The sequence below is a fragment of the Ruditapes philippinarum genome, unplaced genomic scaffold, assembly GCF_026571515.1.
Source record: "Ruditapes philippinarum isolate M1 unplaced genomic scaffold, ASM2657151v2 ctg824_1_1_1_1, whole genome shotgun sequence".
NCBI classification, from domain to species: Eukaryota; Metazoa; Mollusca; class Bivalvia; order Venerida; family Veneridae; genus Ruditapes; species Ruditapes philippinarum.
This window is the reverse complement of record NW_026866171.1, coordinates 58,921-75,175: the sequence shown is the minus strand read 5'-3', so window position 1 is coordinate 75,175 and position 16,255 is coordinate 58,921. Positions and strand designations below refer to the sequence as shown.

The 16,255-nt window shown below is 31.8% G+C and overlaps 2 protein-coding genes across 2 annotated transcripts in view; one reads left to right on the top strand and one right to left on the bottom strand.

Moving 5' to 3' along the window:
* LOC132731526 (protocadherin Fat 2-like) overlaps positions 1 to 8,575 on the top strand; it is a 50,833-nt gene extending 42,258 nt beyond the window's left edge. Inside the window, exons 4-7 of the mRNA XM_060717719.1 lie at positions 4,585 to 4,749; positions 5,544 to 5,625; positions 6,072 to 6,181; positions 7,746 to 8,575. Of these exons, the coding sequence (XP_060573702.1) occupies positions 4,585 to 4,749; positions 5,544 to 5,625; positions 6,072 to 6,181; positions 7,746 to 7,829 (441 nt within the window). The 3' untranslated portion in view covers positions 7,830 to 8,575. The remainder of the gene's footprint in view (positions 1 to 4,584; positions 4,750 to 5,543; positions 5,626 to 6,071; positions 6,182 to 7,745) is intronic.
* Positions 8,576 to 9,242: 667 nt separating this feature from the next.
* On the bottom strand, positions 9,243 to 10,481 carry LOC132731524 (beta-1,4-galactosyltransferase 4-like). Its single transcript, XM_060717716.1, has one exon. The coding sequence runs from the start codon at positions 10,479 to 10,481 to the stop codon at positions 9,243 to 9,245; it is 1,239 nt and encodes a 412-aa protein (XP_060573699.1).
* Positions 10,482 to 16,255: the final 5,774 nt, after the last annotated feature.

The following is a 16,255-nucleotide window of genomic DNA, read 5'->3' as shown; positions in this document are numbered from 1 at the left end:
GTTAAGGTAATCGAAGTTTTACTGTATTGAAAATCATTGAATATGATACGCACGATTTTCTCGTGCGTCAGTTATATATAATAAAGTCGGATAGATGTGTATATCATTCGAGGTTTTCTGCATTGCTACACACGTTTATTTTACTCTATCGTGCAATGATTCCCTCCCACTCTCCCTAAAAGTTCACGCAGTCATAGTTAATCTGTACAGTAACTGATTTTTCTTGGTCCATTTTTATTCTTCAAGTTGATAAATCGTTTTTAATCGTATTCTTACAACTGCAGAATAATTTTGCAAGGTTTATAATTGATTTATAAATACTTCAATGTTTTAATGGTAAATGAAGTATGGTATTATAAAGATGCATTTTTAGATTAATTCAGTCAAGTTTTTTACGTTTTGGTTACGATTTGAATTTAACTAAAAATATTGTTAATTGCTTAAGTTTATATTTTTCTGATTTTGTTCCAAGAACAAGATGTATTACTTTCCCGGGATGTTCGTTATTTTGGAGAACGATTCTTTAGTTAGTGAAATACGATACCTTGAACTTTTCTGATTTTAATTTTTATAGTCTGTATATAAGAAGAGATTCCATATTTTATACGTTTTTGTAAATGTTCTGAACTTATAGGTGGAAAGCGTGCAGTTATTGAGCGTACATAATCGGCTTTTAATTATATTTTACATAGTAAGTGGGTTACTTTTATGGATTTTCTCATTTAATTATGTCAGAGCACTTACGGAAGGTGGCTGGTCTTGAGTTTTGATTTCCTACTACGTACCCCTCCCACGATGGAGTAGGGGTGCGCAGCCGACTCGCAGCTTTACTGACAGGGAAAGTACGTTCATAACTGTGTTTTTTCCATGTTGATGTACGTTATAAAGATATAAGATTAGTGTCAAGAAAGTCTTTTTTGATTACACCGATTTATGAAACGTTGAGATGTTAATGTCATGTATGCTGTTTCTAAGAACATGTATTAGTAATGTAGATATACGGCAATGCAGATAACAAATCCTAAATGTGAATTTATGTATTTGTTGTTCTTTCTTCCTTCGATTGCTTTTATTATGGGATAAATAATTTATTTACTTTTGAGCGTATCAAATTAGGAAATAATTGGTATTAACATTGACTAATAAACCGTTACACGGCCATTCTCAGTTAGAATTTACACCCCTATCAAAATTTGATAAAAATACAGATTAGCAAAAACGCAAAACTGTTAGTCTTTTTACAAACTTAAACCATCTGTGAAGTTCTTCTGAAATTATTTTCAACATCATATAAGTAGTTTTTGTAAATCGGCGGTTTGAAAAGTGAACCCATTTTACCTTTTTAAAATGCCGGAAATGTTCGTGACAAAGTACCTTTTACTTTAAAAAAGGGCTGCTTATAATTGCATTGATGATCTCTTATTGGAATTTACTTTTAAATATCACAAAATGCATAGATTTCTAATTGTACAATTGATATCACGAATTACTTGCCTAATTAAGCTTATATACTTTTTTAAAAACTCATATGCAAAAAGTGCAAATCAAGATATACTGCTTAACTGTGATTACGATTTGTCTCATTATTATAAGAGCTACGACCCAGTGTAATTAGTATAGTTCTTGGCATAAATAAAAACCGTAGTATCACTGCTAGCAATTGTATGCGATGTATATGCTTTATTAATAGGTAAATGATCACCTTGCTAAAATTTAAGTACTATGTAAAGCTAACGAACCTTTCAACCATAAACGAAAACAAAAAAGAAGCCCACTTAATACCCCAAAGCATACATATTGACATCAGACAATGATATTTAGTATAAAACCCATTATCTTTCTTGACTTTATAGTATATTGGTTCACAATTTGTAGTAAAATAAAGCATCGAGTAGTATCTAATGTAAAATGATAGTAACTAAAGACATAGCAATACAGCATATCAGTCTAAAACAATTGAAACAACAACTATTTAATTAAAAGATAAACATGTATCAAGAAATAGAACAGTTTACCAGATCAAATACATTACTGGTGCTAAGATTTTAATCATAAATTCACTAACATTTTCAATTCAGATATGGTTTATAAAATAACGAACCTTTCATCGTGAAATCAAAATGTTGATGCTAATATAGATACATTTATATTCAGATATAAAGTTCGGATATAGACATTCAAATACAATTATATTCATTACCTAATGATAGCTATAGTATTCTTTTATCTCTCAAAAATGATATTAAATTGGAATGGCATCTGTAGTAAAACAATTTATAAATGTTTTCTGAAATCTATAACAACTAATTCAATCCAATGAAAACGTATCAATTTGGTAATAATACTAGATTCTACTTTTAAAACAAATAAACATAAGCTTTTTACGAAGAGAAACATTCAGCTAGTATAAAATATTAGCTATATAAAGCAAGCATATCAAATTATAGGATCGGAGTCAATTTCGCTAATGATATGTTCGTTATTCACTGAAATTGCTCTTTTGCAGCAAAATTTAATGTTGTCACCTCCCAATTATTTAAATGACCTCCGCGAATATCTCGTTTCGCTTGGCTTCATAACCTTTTAGGGTGTGTCCTTGGGTTCAGCAATATCTTTTCTTCGCCTACTGGACATTGCAATATGTCACGCAAATATTAGTTTTCAAAAGGTTAATCACAATTTCACTACATTGAAGAAGCAACGATTTTTTTATGCTTGTAATAATATATTCTTGATATTTTTTTCGAATCTTCTTGTTTTATTAATTTACTGAATTACCGCATGTTTTCAGGTTTAGATTTCAGCATAATTGTCTGCACTAAAAGTAATTCCAAAGCTACATTCGTCTAGCTACCCGAAAAAGACGGGTTTTTTTAATTGAAAGGTTCGTGGCCCAAGACAACGAACCTTTCATTGAGTTAAATGTTTATTTTATCATGTTTCCCTCATCATAAAAATTTATCTTTATAGAATTGTTTTAAATTCACTTCATATTTTGAATTTATAATCACACAAATGTAATGTTTATTTGTTTTTTTTATAAAACAAGCTTTTCGGGCGAGTACGAGGTTTATTTTTTACATAAATCTTTTTCAGTTGTAACGTCTTGTAAAATCAGACATTCTTTTGATGTCCTTTTTCTGTATAAATAAGATATATCACAATATTTTTCTTAAATAATATTATATACATTACAGGATAAGATATATTATTTTATTCATGTAAATTATCATAGGAAAGGTTCGCGACTAATGGTCACGAACCTTTCCTTGTTTGTAATCCGACATGGTATTGATAAACATCATAAAAATATAATTTTGCTTATTTCATTTGAACACAACATCGTTTGTGATTCAGTAGGCAATAGAAAATGTTCTTGAAATTTAATAATCATGAAAAGTATCAAAATCACTTGCCAAAGGATTTTGATGGGAATTTCAATCATGTTTATAACATGCGCTGCGAATAATAAGCAACCATTATAGAAAGAATTGAAACGTTTCAACCCAAATTACTTCATAGTACATATGTTTGTTAACCGCAGCCGTTTACAAACAAGCATAGTGTATGCGGCATCGAGTAAAATATATCACCGCACGAACCTTTCATCACGAACCTTTTCTCAGCATATTTCAGATTCAATAATGTTGTTTATACAGCTACAAAATGTTTCATTTTTGGCATAATATACTAATTTTTACGCAACTTAGAACATTTCATGTGCTGGGAGTACATATTGCAGTCATAAACCCTTAAAATCAGATAACGAACCTTTCAATTTTAACCCAAACCACATCACAACGTTAAATTCTACATAAATAATAAAAAAATTGTGCACACTATGAACATGGTGATAATATGAAAGTATTATATTGTGATATTAATACAAAAATGAACATGTAATGTTGTTTCAATGATAAAAACACTTCACTTGCAATATATGGTTAAAAGGATAACGAACATTTCATACTATCCGGCGACAAACACTAACCCCTTACCATTTTTTATGAGTTATTGTTACTGAGATCTAATTTACAAATTTATAGTCGTGAATTGTTCCAAAATAATACGGCATGAAACAAAATTAAAACAATACAATTAAAGCATCTAAATACACGTTCACTTTTTATAAATTGGACGGCGACAATCACGAACCTGTCATTTTCGTAACTTAAGGTGAATATTATTAAACAATTATTCATGATCAAATGGCGAGTTATTGTGTGTTATTTAAGGTAACATCTACCTTCTTAAACCAGCATAGATTTACAGGCAAATAACCTGCAATAATGAGGATAGACGGTGGCGACAAGTAAAAACTAAGGGTGTAAATTCTAACTGAGAACGGCCGTACAAAGGTTTTGAAAATCGTGCGTGCGTAAACAAAATAAATGGGGTTTCCCACTTATTGGCCTGAAGCTTAAAACAAAACAAAAATGTAACAAAATAAACATTAGGGCGATTTTTGCCACTTCGCACATGATATCAAAACGTTATAAATAAAACAATAGATTTATCATGCCACGAAAACAACAATAATTAGAAATAAAACCTCGTAGCTGATGAGATTATCTATTTCAACAGGATGAGCCTCAATCTTATTCGAGTCCTACAGCCAAGACAACTTTTACCACCTTGGAAATACATGTAGCAGATGTTGATGATCAGCCTCCATACTTTGAATACCCTGATTGCTCCCCACCTTGTACATCTCCGCAATTTGTGTCTAATATTCGACTGGCCCACAAAGTACGTATATTTATGAAAAACATAAATAAAAGACAGTGTAAGCACGGGCAATAATAAAGGCATTATTCTGTTAATACTATTTCAGTGAATGATAGATATTGGTTGCTGTTGTACAATTAAAACGTGTTTTGTCATGATTGTCTTTCTTTAGAAATATACCAAAATTATATTGATTTTCCTCGGCAGAGCACATTTTCAGCGATTCAGTTTTTGTGTATTTCAATTCTTTATTGATTTATTTAGTTTATTTGAATCAGTTTTCGTGAGAATTTAAGTAGATTACGATTGTTATAATCTAACTTTTAAAAAACCCATAGCAAACAGGGATTCTGCAAATAAGAAAATGAAACCCATTGCAATGTATCCTACAGCTTTAATGAAATATATTGAAACACCATTCTATGAAAAACTGCTGCCATGTGATGTTGATTGAAATCGACAAAAAAGCTTGTTTATGAAGTTATATCATGCATCATGTTGTTCTAGGCATATACATGTTTAATTAATAGAACTGATTCGTCTTAGTACCAGTGTAAATGGTAATAGTTAACTCAGAAGGATTAACATAAATATATCAAAATCAAAGAAAATACCAAATGAAAATAATGCTGTTTTCATCTAATTTGTCGCGCTGTGTTTCTTCTTTTCACTGTTTGGCATCTTATAACGCTGAACTTTTAATGTGACATAACTCCTCGTCTGAATTAGAAGATAAATAGAAATGGATATTTTAAACATGATAGCGTCTGATGATAAAACATTCAGTGATAATGTTGTTTTTCATATTCATCTAGGGTCCTCTGCCAATAATACCAGCCATACGAGGGAATGACTTCGACAGTCTTGGGACACCTCTAGTGTATTCAATTAAGGCTGGTGAGTTAGCAGGAACATTGTCGTATTAAAATAAAATACTTATTAGATTCAAAAATGAGAAACCTTGAACTGGGTCAAAGTAAAAATCAGAATGCTTCCTGGCTGGACATCACATATTCAAGCAAATGTTCTCATAATATTTTACATTGCCAACATAAATCACCTGATTAATTTACTTCCATGCATTGTTCACTTTTCAACAAAGAGAAAAAACGTTTTCAGTTCTTTTTACCAGTATCTCATTTTACCCATTATAAACTGATTTTTATATCAAACTTAACTTATTTCAAACACCTTCGATAACACCAAATGCACTGTGTTAAAGTGATATAACTGTTCAAAAATTATTTCACTTCATCAAAGGGACACTAAATTTCATTAAATTATTCAATTTATTAACATTATTTATTTATTCATTCATTCATTTATTCGAATTCGTATTCAAGGTAACCAGCATAATTTATTTACAATGAACCCAGTGACTGGCGCTGTGAATCAAGATGTATCTTTAAACGAAGCAGGTCTCCCCGTTACAGAATTTATACTTCTCATTGAGGTAATGTAAACTGAAATGACAATATGTCGAAAACGTATAGTTGCGTATATGTTTACGAAGGTTTGAGTTGACAGTCAAATGACAACAATCTTTTTATGTCACCGCAGCTTCTGCGATGCGATGGCATATAGAGATTCATGATCAACTGTGTGTGTGTGTGCGTGTGTGTGTGCGTGTTCGCGTGTGTGCGTGTGTATATGTGTGTATTATAGATTATATAGTTAACTTAAAAATGTTCTTGTGTAAAAACCACATGTCCAATTTCAACCAAACTTGGCAGGATTGATTCTTTGGTAAAGGGCTTTCAAAGTTGTTCAAAGAATTCAATACATGCTGAAATTTGGTTACCATGGCAACCAAAAGGAGTTATAAGAATAAATTTTAAAAATCTTCTTGTAAAGACCCACAAGGCCTAGAACATAGATATTTTGCATACGGCATTGTCTTGGTAAACCTCTACCAGGACTGATCAAATAATAGCAATAGCCTGGGGTCAAAATTGGCCCGCCCCGGGGGACATTGATTTTCACTATATTTACATTTAGTAAAAATTTAAAATAGGTACAAGGCCTAGAGCTTTGATATTTTGTATATGATATCATCTATAGGTACTCTACCAAAGTTGTTCAAATTTTGCGTTTAGCGTCAAAATTAGCCCTCCCCGGGGGTCATAGGTTTTCCATATAGGTATATAGTAAAAACTTAAAAAATCATCTTCTCGAAATTGACAAAGACTAGAGGTTAGATATTTTGCATGAAACATTGTGTAAGGTACCTCTACCAAGATTGTATAAATTAAAGCCCTGAGGTCAAAATAAGCCCCCCCCGGGTTCATAGGTTTTCCTTATGTATATAGTCAATACTTACCTCTACCAAGATTGTTCAAATTATAGCCCCGGGGGTCATTGATTTTCAGTCGCTATGTCATATAGTAAAACATAAAAATTTTCTTGTCTGAAGGTACAAGGCTTAGAGCTTTGATATTTTGTATATAATATCATCTATGGGTCCTCAACCAAAGTTGTTTAAATTATGCCCCTATTGTTTAAAAATTGCCCTGCTCAAGAGGCGATAGTTTTCCTTATATGTACATAGTAAAAACTTGAAAAATTGTCATCTCTGAATTGACAAAGACTAGATGTTACATATTTGGCATGCGACTTTGTGTAGTGAACCTCTACCAAGATTGTTCAAATTATAGACCTTGGGTCAAAATCGGGCCGCCACGGGGTCATTGATTTTCACTATGTACATATAGTAAAAATTTAAATATTTTTTCTTGTCTGTGATCTATGCATTATGGCAACCTTCAATTTTATAGAAACAAAATAAGTGTGTTCCTACATTACTATTTAGTGTTATTATTGCGGTGGCCTAGCAATTTTCACAAATGCAATTTTGTTTGTTTTTTGGTAGGGCTGTTTCACAAGAGATATGTTTCAAGACACTTTAAGTCTGTAAATTATGTATTTAAAATCATGTACTGAGATTTTTTTAATCGGGAGTTTAATATTTTTGGGAGTGTGTTTCCTTCAACCATTAACTTTTTGAACGTATTTTGCAGGTAAGAAAGGACTTGCCAAACAAAGATCTTTCTTCGATTGGCATCTTGATAATCAAGGTATCTGAACCGTCGAATGGAAACTAAGCAACAGATAAAGGCTTTGACCTGACGATACCTTTTATTGTTGTATGCATTCTTTTTGTCATTGTCTTTGTCCTTTTAATCGTTCTGTTTATCAAATATCGACGTCAGCAGGAAGACAAGGATACAAAACCTGCAGACGTCAAATCAGAAACACAATCACAAGACGGCGGGGATTGTACCGGAAACGTATATGAACAATTAAATTTCAGTAACTATGCCGTACTTGGGAACATGACAGACAAGATTCAGGATACTCCAGTTAGTAATGGCGATTTGTAAATGTCGTTGTCTTAGCAAATAGATACAGTCAATTAAACGAGTACAAATGATTCTGAGGCATCTTTGAATATTGTGTGAAGTTGTTAAAAAAGCAATATAATATATACATAACATAGCTTTGTAGACTGTTTTTATTCAACCTCATTTTGCTGAAACAGAAAAAGATTAGACTGACACCAGTGTAAATCCAGGCCAACTTTCATATCCGCATAGGCCCTATACAGATCTATGGTGAACATGACCATTTAAGAAATTCATCAGGAAGATGTTAAAGTATTTCAGTAATATTTAAATGCATTGGTCTATAATGGAACTGTGTGATGCCTTAAATAATTGTATTAATTGTAGTTCGTATCACACATAACCGTATCACACATAACAACAAGCCGCGAAAGAATTATATTGGGATATGCATGTTGTTGGCATGTGTATGTTACGTAAACATAAATAAACAGCAATAAACGGTATTTTTGTAATCATTTTCATTCAAATGAACATACAGATCTATAAGAATGCCATGCACCGTTTATGTCCCGTTAACATCGGCATTGAATCGTATGAGTAGTAATGCGCATCAAGATACATGCCTCTATATACCATGCAACTGTTCTTGTAAATAAAAATATATTGATACATGTATGATTATTTAAATAAAGTGTTCACACTCTCGTAACAAATGAGTGTTCCGGTACAGGGGCCGAACCCGGGCCGTCTGGGTGAAAACTAGGAATCCTAACAACTATACCACACCGTAGGCGCCTTAAAAATTATCTGAGAATTGCAGTAAAAACTTTTACGTGTGTAAAATGTATCGAGGAAGTTATCATTGTAAGACACGCTCCTTTTTTGTGACACAATAAAAAAAGCCTCCTGGTACCACACCTTAATGAACTATAAAAGTGACAGAACTGTCAGAACTAGTTAAACAAATGTTCGTCCAATCCATCACAAATGTTTAATATTATTTGTGTTCATGCGAAGAGATACGCAAAAACTTCGTAACCATTTTATAATTCACACACTAAGTTTGCCTTTTTTTAATATGTGCACTTTTAATTAGTGCATCTGATTTGCTTGCAAATCCCTGTATATTAGCCCCATGAAAAATAAACTTAAAAGTTATAAAATTGTTATTCAATTTATTTGAACTCTTCCTGGGTAAACAAACCTATTCTCCCTAATTTCGCCATCTTTTGACTGTATAACTGTTAAATGGTGTCTTTTTTCCTTGACTTTCTTTGACATTAACTTTGAGTCAGCTCTTAAGAATGGATACTTTTCTAAAAGTTCGGCTTCGATACAGTCTATAAGAATCCACGTGTAGAGAGTTCGAAATTCGAGAGACTTCCGGTTGTAATTAATTGAGGACAATCCGTCAATATCAATTCTGTATTCCGCTTGATTTAATAACATTTCCCTATGTGGATTGGGTGGATTTGATGAATCTTGTGTGTGTTTTAGAGCCATGAATACTCCAATATGATCTGGAGGGCGTTGAAGAGTCATGTTTCTAGCACGGATTCTTTTAAACATATCGTCATCCTCACCTCCCCATCCGAAATAGAGGTTGGAAAACCCGTTTATTTTGGCATATTGCAAAGTAGTAAATGCTATCACCCCACCCACGTATCCAGAGTACGGAAGCTTTCCATTTCTAAATGCAGAATTTTTTGTGACCATATGTTTTGGTCCGTACTCACTACATCTATATAAATTGTGGTCATTTATTGGTACAAGGTCTACATCATGTATGATATAGCACGTGTAATTCACGATACTTCCGGCTGTTAGAAAACCAGCGTTTGCTAGGATACCGCGGTTGAACTGAACGGGTAACGCCATTTCTACAACATATATTCCGTAAAACACTCTTTGTCTTTGTAGCATATTGTGCAAATGATTAACTAAAATTTGTAGCTGGCACGGACGATCTCTATAGGGAATTATAACGGCTACTTTCTGTGACGAGCGACAATCTGGTGGTCTATAAACTCCACCATACTTTACTTTCGTTATAACCTTTGCATTCGTGACATCTTTTGCTGTTACTGATGAGGACATTTCAATTCGGCCAGCCAAAAGTTTAGGTTTGATTTTGCAAATTGCGAGATTTTGTTTTTCAGGCCACACTAGTTTTAATGAAGAGTTTCCATTTGAAGAATTTCTATATGTTGTATAGTTATGGGCTGGGGTATCAGTCGTGTGTACGGTCTTCTGTTTCACGGAACAATTTTCTAACTTTCGGCTATTCCATATGTCATTGCGCTCTTCTATGGAGTTAATCTGTGTCTGACAAACGCTTGTCATATAGATCATGGTAGAAATAAGACAAACACTTAAAATCCACATGAACATGAGAACTATTTTAGACATTTTTAATATCATTTTTTTGCCTATTTTTACACAAATTCTGAAGTATATGCCATTAAAGATTAGTGCCAGTCACATAAAGGAGAACAGTTAACAGTTATATTTTGTAAACAATTTCCTTAGAACATTAAACGGCATCAATTTCGTTATTTTTATACCGTTTAGGAAATACCGTTTCTGGCTTTAGGAAACAATTCTTGCAGAAACTTATCATCTGTTTATCCCGTTAACCAGTCGCAATTAAATCAAATCAATTATAACTTGAAAAAGTGCCTTGGTTTGTACATATATCCATTGTATCACAATATGTTTGGCATTTAAATTTTAAATTTTAACAAATAGCGCGGAACTCATTAAGACAGTGTGCCAATGTAGTAAGAATATGAAACTGGATAATATACAATTAATCCATATCATTAATTAAGGTTTGTCCTAAAATCAATTATCAAATTTGCTCAAAGACCTATAAATTCCACAAAAAGAGTTAAACCTTATAGCAATAGAAATTGACCGCAAACAAATGTTCAATTGTATTGTAAATAAAATAAATATGAATAATGTAAGTGTGTTCGAAAACTGACCCTAGACTGTTTTATTTGTATTCTTAAATAATACAAATGGTTACTTTGTATGCTTTTGTCCACTTCATTATATCACAAACCAATTTTTTTCAATATTTTAAAAATCATTAACATTTTATCTTCCATAGTATACTTTTAAACTGAGATCTTTCATAGTTCTTTAATCTAAAAGAAGTCACATGTTATTTCAGGGATCGATTCTCAAGAAATCATTTATAGTTAAAATGACTTTACATTTAATTACATCTAAACGTTAAACAATAAAGAAAAAAATCTTAAAATTGCATGATTTCAATTTATCTCAGTTTTACCCATGCCATCTAAAATTGAAAACATAGTTTAATCTTTATGAAAACAGATTCAATTATTTGTCCGTACCTATATTATGGCTCTGTAACACCGCACTTTGGGGTCAAACGCACTTAGGGGTCCAATTTCGACCCAAAAGTGCGTTAAACAGGTACATTTTTAACATCAGACAAACGACCGCACTTTGGGGTCATAAGAACTAATGTTCATTATGTTTTAAATATTATCTTGTAGTCAAATCAAATGGTAAACAAAATTCAAGGTATTAATAGACGCAAAACATGTGCCCTGAACAATAATAGAATCAAGAGGGATTTCAATGGTTTTGATCAGTAAGTGAAGAATTTTCATCAAATAAAGAATTTGTATAAATTATTAAGCCTAAAATATATTTTTCTCAAATTTTCCATTTATTTTAAAAGAATGCACACCTTTCATTTACTCCATTGTTTTTAGCTTATTGTATTTATTTACACATTTTATAGAAATATGATAGACTTAGCATAGACAAAGGTATAAATTCTGGGAAATCTTAGTAAGACATTTCAGTAAAAAAATGTGCCTGATAATATGTTGAAAGAACCATTTATTTAGCTAAATGTAACATATAAGAAACTTGACTAGGTGTAGATGCGGCTTAAAGTAGAAGTCCGTACAGGCAGTACTAAAATATATCATAAACTATTTAAGTAGTCGCACTTCAGAATAATGTAAAATTCTCATTGGTGGTATAGAGGGGATTGCGGGGTATCGATCCCCCCGAGAATTTAAAATGACGTTTTAAAGGCTCATTGTGCTTTTATTTGGTTTTCTTAAAAGCTTATTTATTTTGATGTTCTTCTATATTATCCAAAAAATACACATTGGCCATTTACCTGAACCATCTTTTTCATCTGTTGCTTTTTGGCAAGGATGAGTACAGTTATAGTGAATTAGTATTTTATATGGAAGTCAAATACTACATTGTTTTGGCTATTTTTAAGACAAATAATTTCACATTTATCGCTACTTTATTCAGGTAACAAGCATCTTACATTTTTCTGATACCATTATTTTAACATTATAAAATTCATGTTCGCTCTTTCTTAAGAAGTATGTAAGATTTCCCATTTAAAAACCTCTGGCGAACGGTTGTAACGGAGCTTACAAAAACCTTAAATTTGTTGATAAGCTTAATTCAATTCAATTAAATATTTCATTTGCAATAATCAGCATACAAAATGCCTTCGGCAAAGGTTAACAAACTACAATTTATATACAAATAACACATGCATCAAATGACATATAATTATTATACAATTGTTACATCACTGCGAAGAGAAACAGTAAAGTATATTACATGCATAAACTTGCATATTAATTATGTATTTGCAAAAATCACTATTTATTGTCCGATCGAAAAACTTGATATTTCAGCAGAGCATTGCAAAAGAGTATATTTATAGTTCTTTGGAAAAAATATTAACAGCATTTTATTTCATCCCCATCATTACTAAAATGGGGCTCAATATGGCACCAAAAGTTATCAAGTAAATGACTGAGAGAACGGGATATTTTTCGCAGCATTTTTTAATTTTAGGAATACATACACAATTTATGTATTAGAATTCTTTGTTATATGAACACAATTTTTAGTTATTTCAAGTGGTAAAATTAATGAAACTTTTATCACTTTTATGAAACAAAGTATCGACCGCCATCTTGAACTCCACTTCACCTATTTCAATGTCGCAGATCGAAATAAGTCAGTACTTAGTATTTAAGCAGAATTCAGATGGCACATTTAGACCTCTGGAACCCAAAGTGCGTTAATATGTAGCATATTAACGCACTTTGGGGTCAATTTCTCGATTTTGACTGTTTACTGCAAGATAAACAAGAAGATGTAAGTGAGAAATTTTTTTTTTTTATATTTCTTTAATTTTTTTTAATTTAAAGAATTGCAGAGATAAAGCTAGAATGTTAAACGATTAAGTGATTATATATTATAAATAAGGACCGGGTTAAAACAACCAATTTCAATAGGAGGCAAAGGTCGACTAAGCTATCTTCAACAGGCTAGTACAAACTCCATAAGTGGCTATTTTAGCCAGTTTTAGCTATTTTAGCCGAATCTGGCTACCAAAAAAAATCTAGGATGAGGGGCACAAACGTTGAACCTGATATATGTTGCCTATATTTATGTAATTATCAATTATTTAATATAAAACAGTATTCAAAAATTGTGTATCTGTTAGTTTTATGATAATATAAAAATGTCGGTTTTCTAATGTGTATTAAAATAATTTGATTATTTTTCCTATTTCAGAATCTTCTTCATCCCTTTTCCGGACGACAAAAATGATTTCTAAATTAGTATCTAGGTTTGGAGTTTGGCTGTTTGTTATTACACCAGTAACAAGTGTTGTTATCACAGATTTAGCTGCCATTCACAAGTTGCGCATTTAACAAGACTAGAACCGATCAACTTTGTGTTGCATGTAAACGGTTACTACAAGTTAAAGTCATATTGATTCTGCATCCTCGGAGCGATCTGTACAGTTGACTCAAACAGTATCAAACAGCGACAACTCCACGGCAGTGAAAACGTCGTACTACCCAGACACATAACAGGAACTGAAAATTCTCAAATATAACGGCACAGAAAGCGTATCATGGTTGAAAAGTTTTATGCATGGAAAAAGTGTAGCAAATCAGCGTTCAGAATCCTGGTAGGGATTTCTTCGTAGACAAGGTTGCACTGGTGGATTTCATTTTTCAAGGATCTTTTTCATATAACATATCGTGTACACATTGAATGCAAAAGATATTGTTTTATGAGTTTAATCCAAGCAGAATTATAAATTTAAGCTAAACCCAAAGGAGTTTTGAAATGCCTTTCGGAAGACCTGATATATTGTATTTTGTACCTGGAATCTATAGTGGGCATAACTTTGGTCATCGTGTTGAACAAGAAGACATAAAGATGTGCCAGAACTTTATGGATCACTTTCACGGCCTCGTTTATACGAAACCGAGAAACTTGTCCGAGTGTTATTGTCGAATAACAGAAAGCCTTTGAAGCCATTAAACAAATCGTTAACATTGTACCTTAATTTTTTTTGCAGATGGATGATTCAAATACCTTCCTTCCAGACTTTAGTTTTAAAATAAATTTACTCGTAGAAGACTAATATTTGTGAAGAAATAAGAGATGTATTAACAAATTAAGTTATTAAAAAAAGTTTCTGGACAAGACGAAATGTTTTTAAAAAAATGAGTTCCACAGTGTTTACTTCTTAATATTCAGTCCTTAAATGATGGTTACTATCCTATTAGTCGGAAGCTTGCACATGTAATGCCTATTTTTTTCAAAAGCAAGGGGCAGGACGTGAAGTGGTTGCACACTTGGTTCAAGCGAGCGAATTGGTTGCAAACTTGACAAAATGGCAAACACGGCGTCATTTTTTGAAACGGGTGAACGATTTTTTGCCAGGCAAGTAGTTTTTTTTGTTATTTTGAAGTTCATTATTATGTCTATTCCATAATGCAATATATATACCACACTCGGTTTAAGGTTTCAGCGTCCTAGATTCTGTTTTGACGAAGTTATTGAAGATATAAACTGATCATGTAGATATTTTGAAATTTGACATGTGACTGTTCTGGTCGGTTTTTCACCTAATTTATTCGAATTTTAAGTTTTGAACTGCATTAACAATAACAAAATATGTTTCTGTCAATGCTGTACAAATGGTTTAGTTCGCAAGTCCGGAGATAACGTTCAATAAACAAAAATATCTTGTTCAAGCACATTTTGTTGCAGACTTATACTTCAAGCATTTTTGGTTGCAAACTTATTCTAATTCTATTGAAATCCATAGTAAAACTTTGCAAAAGGATTGTAGTAGTTTATATTTATTAACCTATTTTCAATGGCAATTATTGACATTTATGTTCTTTTACTTGTTTTTGTTATAAATGTTATTTATACTTTCTTCTTTTACAACAAGTATGCACTTTATGTTTCAAATTACATGGTTCTCAGTTCAATACTATAATCATCAGCAAAAGCCTGCAAACAAAATAATAGCACATAGAAGAAAAATGATTTATTGATACTTCAATTCTAAAATATGTCATCATATGTAAAATGCAAATGAAAACTACATACAAAACAAACGTATGTGAGAGTACTGCTGTATGTAAGTGAATTGTTTTCACCATAAACATAAGGACATGTGCACACATACGATGTTACTCGGCAAAATTTCCAAAGTTTATCAAAACCACAATACATGTTATTTTGTTTGTTTCGTATGTAAAGATCAGCAGTTGCTTTAGACATAAAGTATGTAAATGTACATATAAACCAAAAGTTAAAATGACATGCTTGTTTACAATATTTCGGATTTGATGTACATATCATATATGTCAATTGGTATTCTAAAAATTATTTTGACTATTAGATCATAATATAACTGATATACGATTGGTAATTAACATTGACTGATATGTGACAAAACTACTTAAAGTCATTGTTCGACTTAGGGAATTTGGAAGATGTTTCGATTGGTCAATAATAAGGAACAATTTTTAAAAAAACGTGTGAATAAGCCCTTGTGTCAATGTTAATATATTTTGTATCTACTATATAATCAAATTTATTTCAAATCTCAAAAAAAAAGAACAATAATGAAAGCTGTTTGTTGCTATTTTTCTCTTCTTTTCCTTTACTGTTAATCATGCCAAGATAAAAAAAAAGTCCTAAGACTATGTAAAAAGAAAAGTAGTATATCGAGGTGAAAAAATGATGAAGATAAACACAACTGAACTTCAATTTAGCATATTGTGTTTTATATCTATTTGAAAGACCCTGTGTTAGGATATATCTGCACGCATGCACAA

What these genes read in the sequence shown, in the direction of transcription:
- LOC132731524 (XM_060717716.1), bottom strand. Translation starts at nt 10,481, where the DNA reads ATGTCTAAAATAGTTCTCATGTTCATGTGGATTTTAAGTGTTTGTCTT.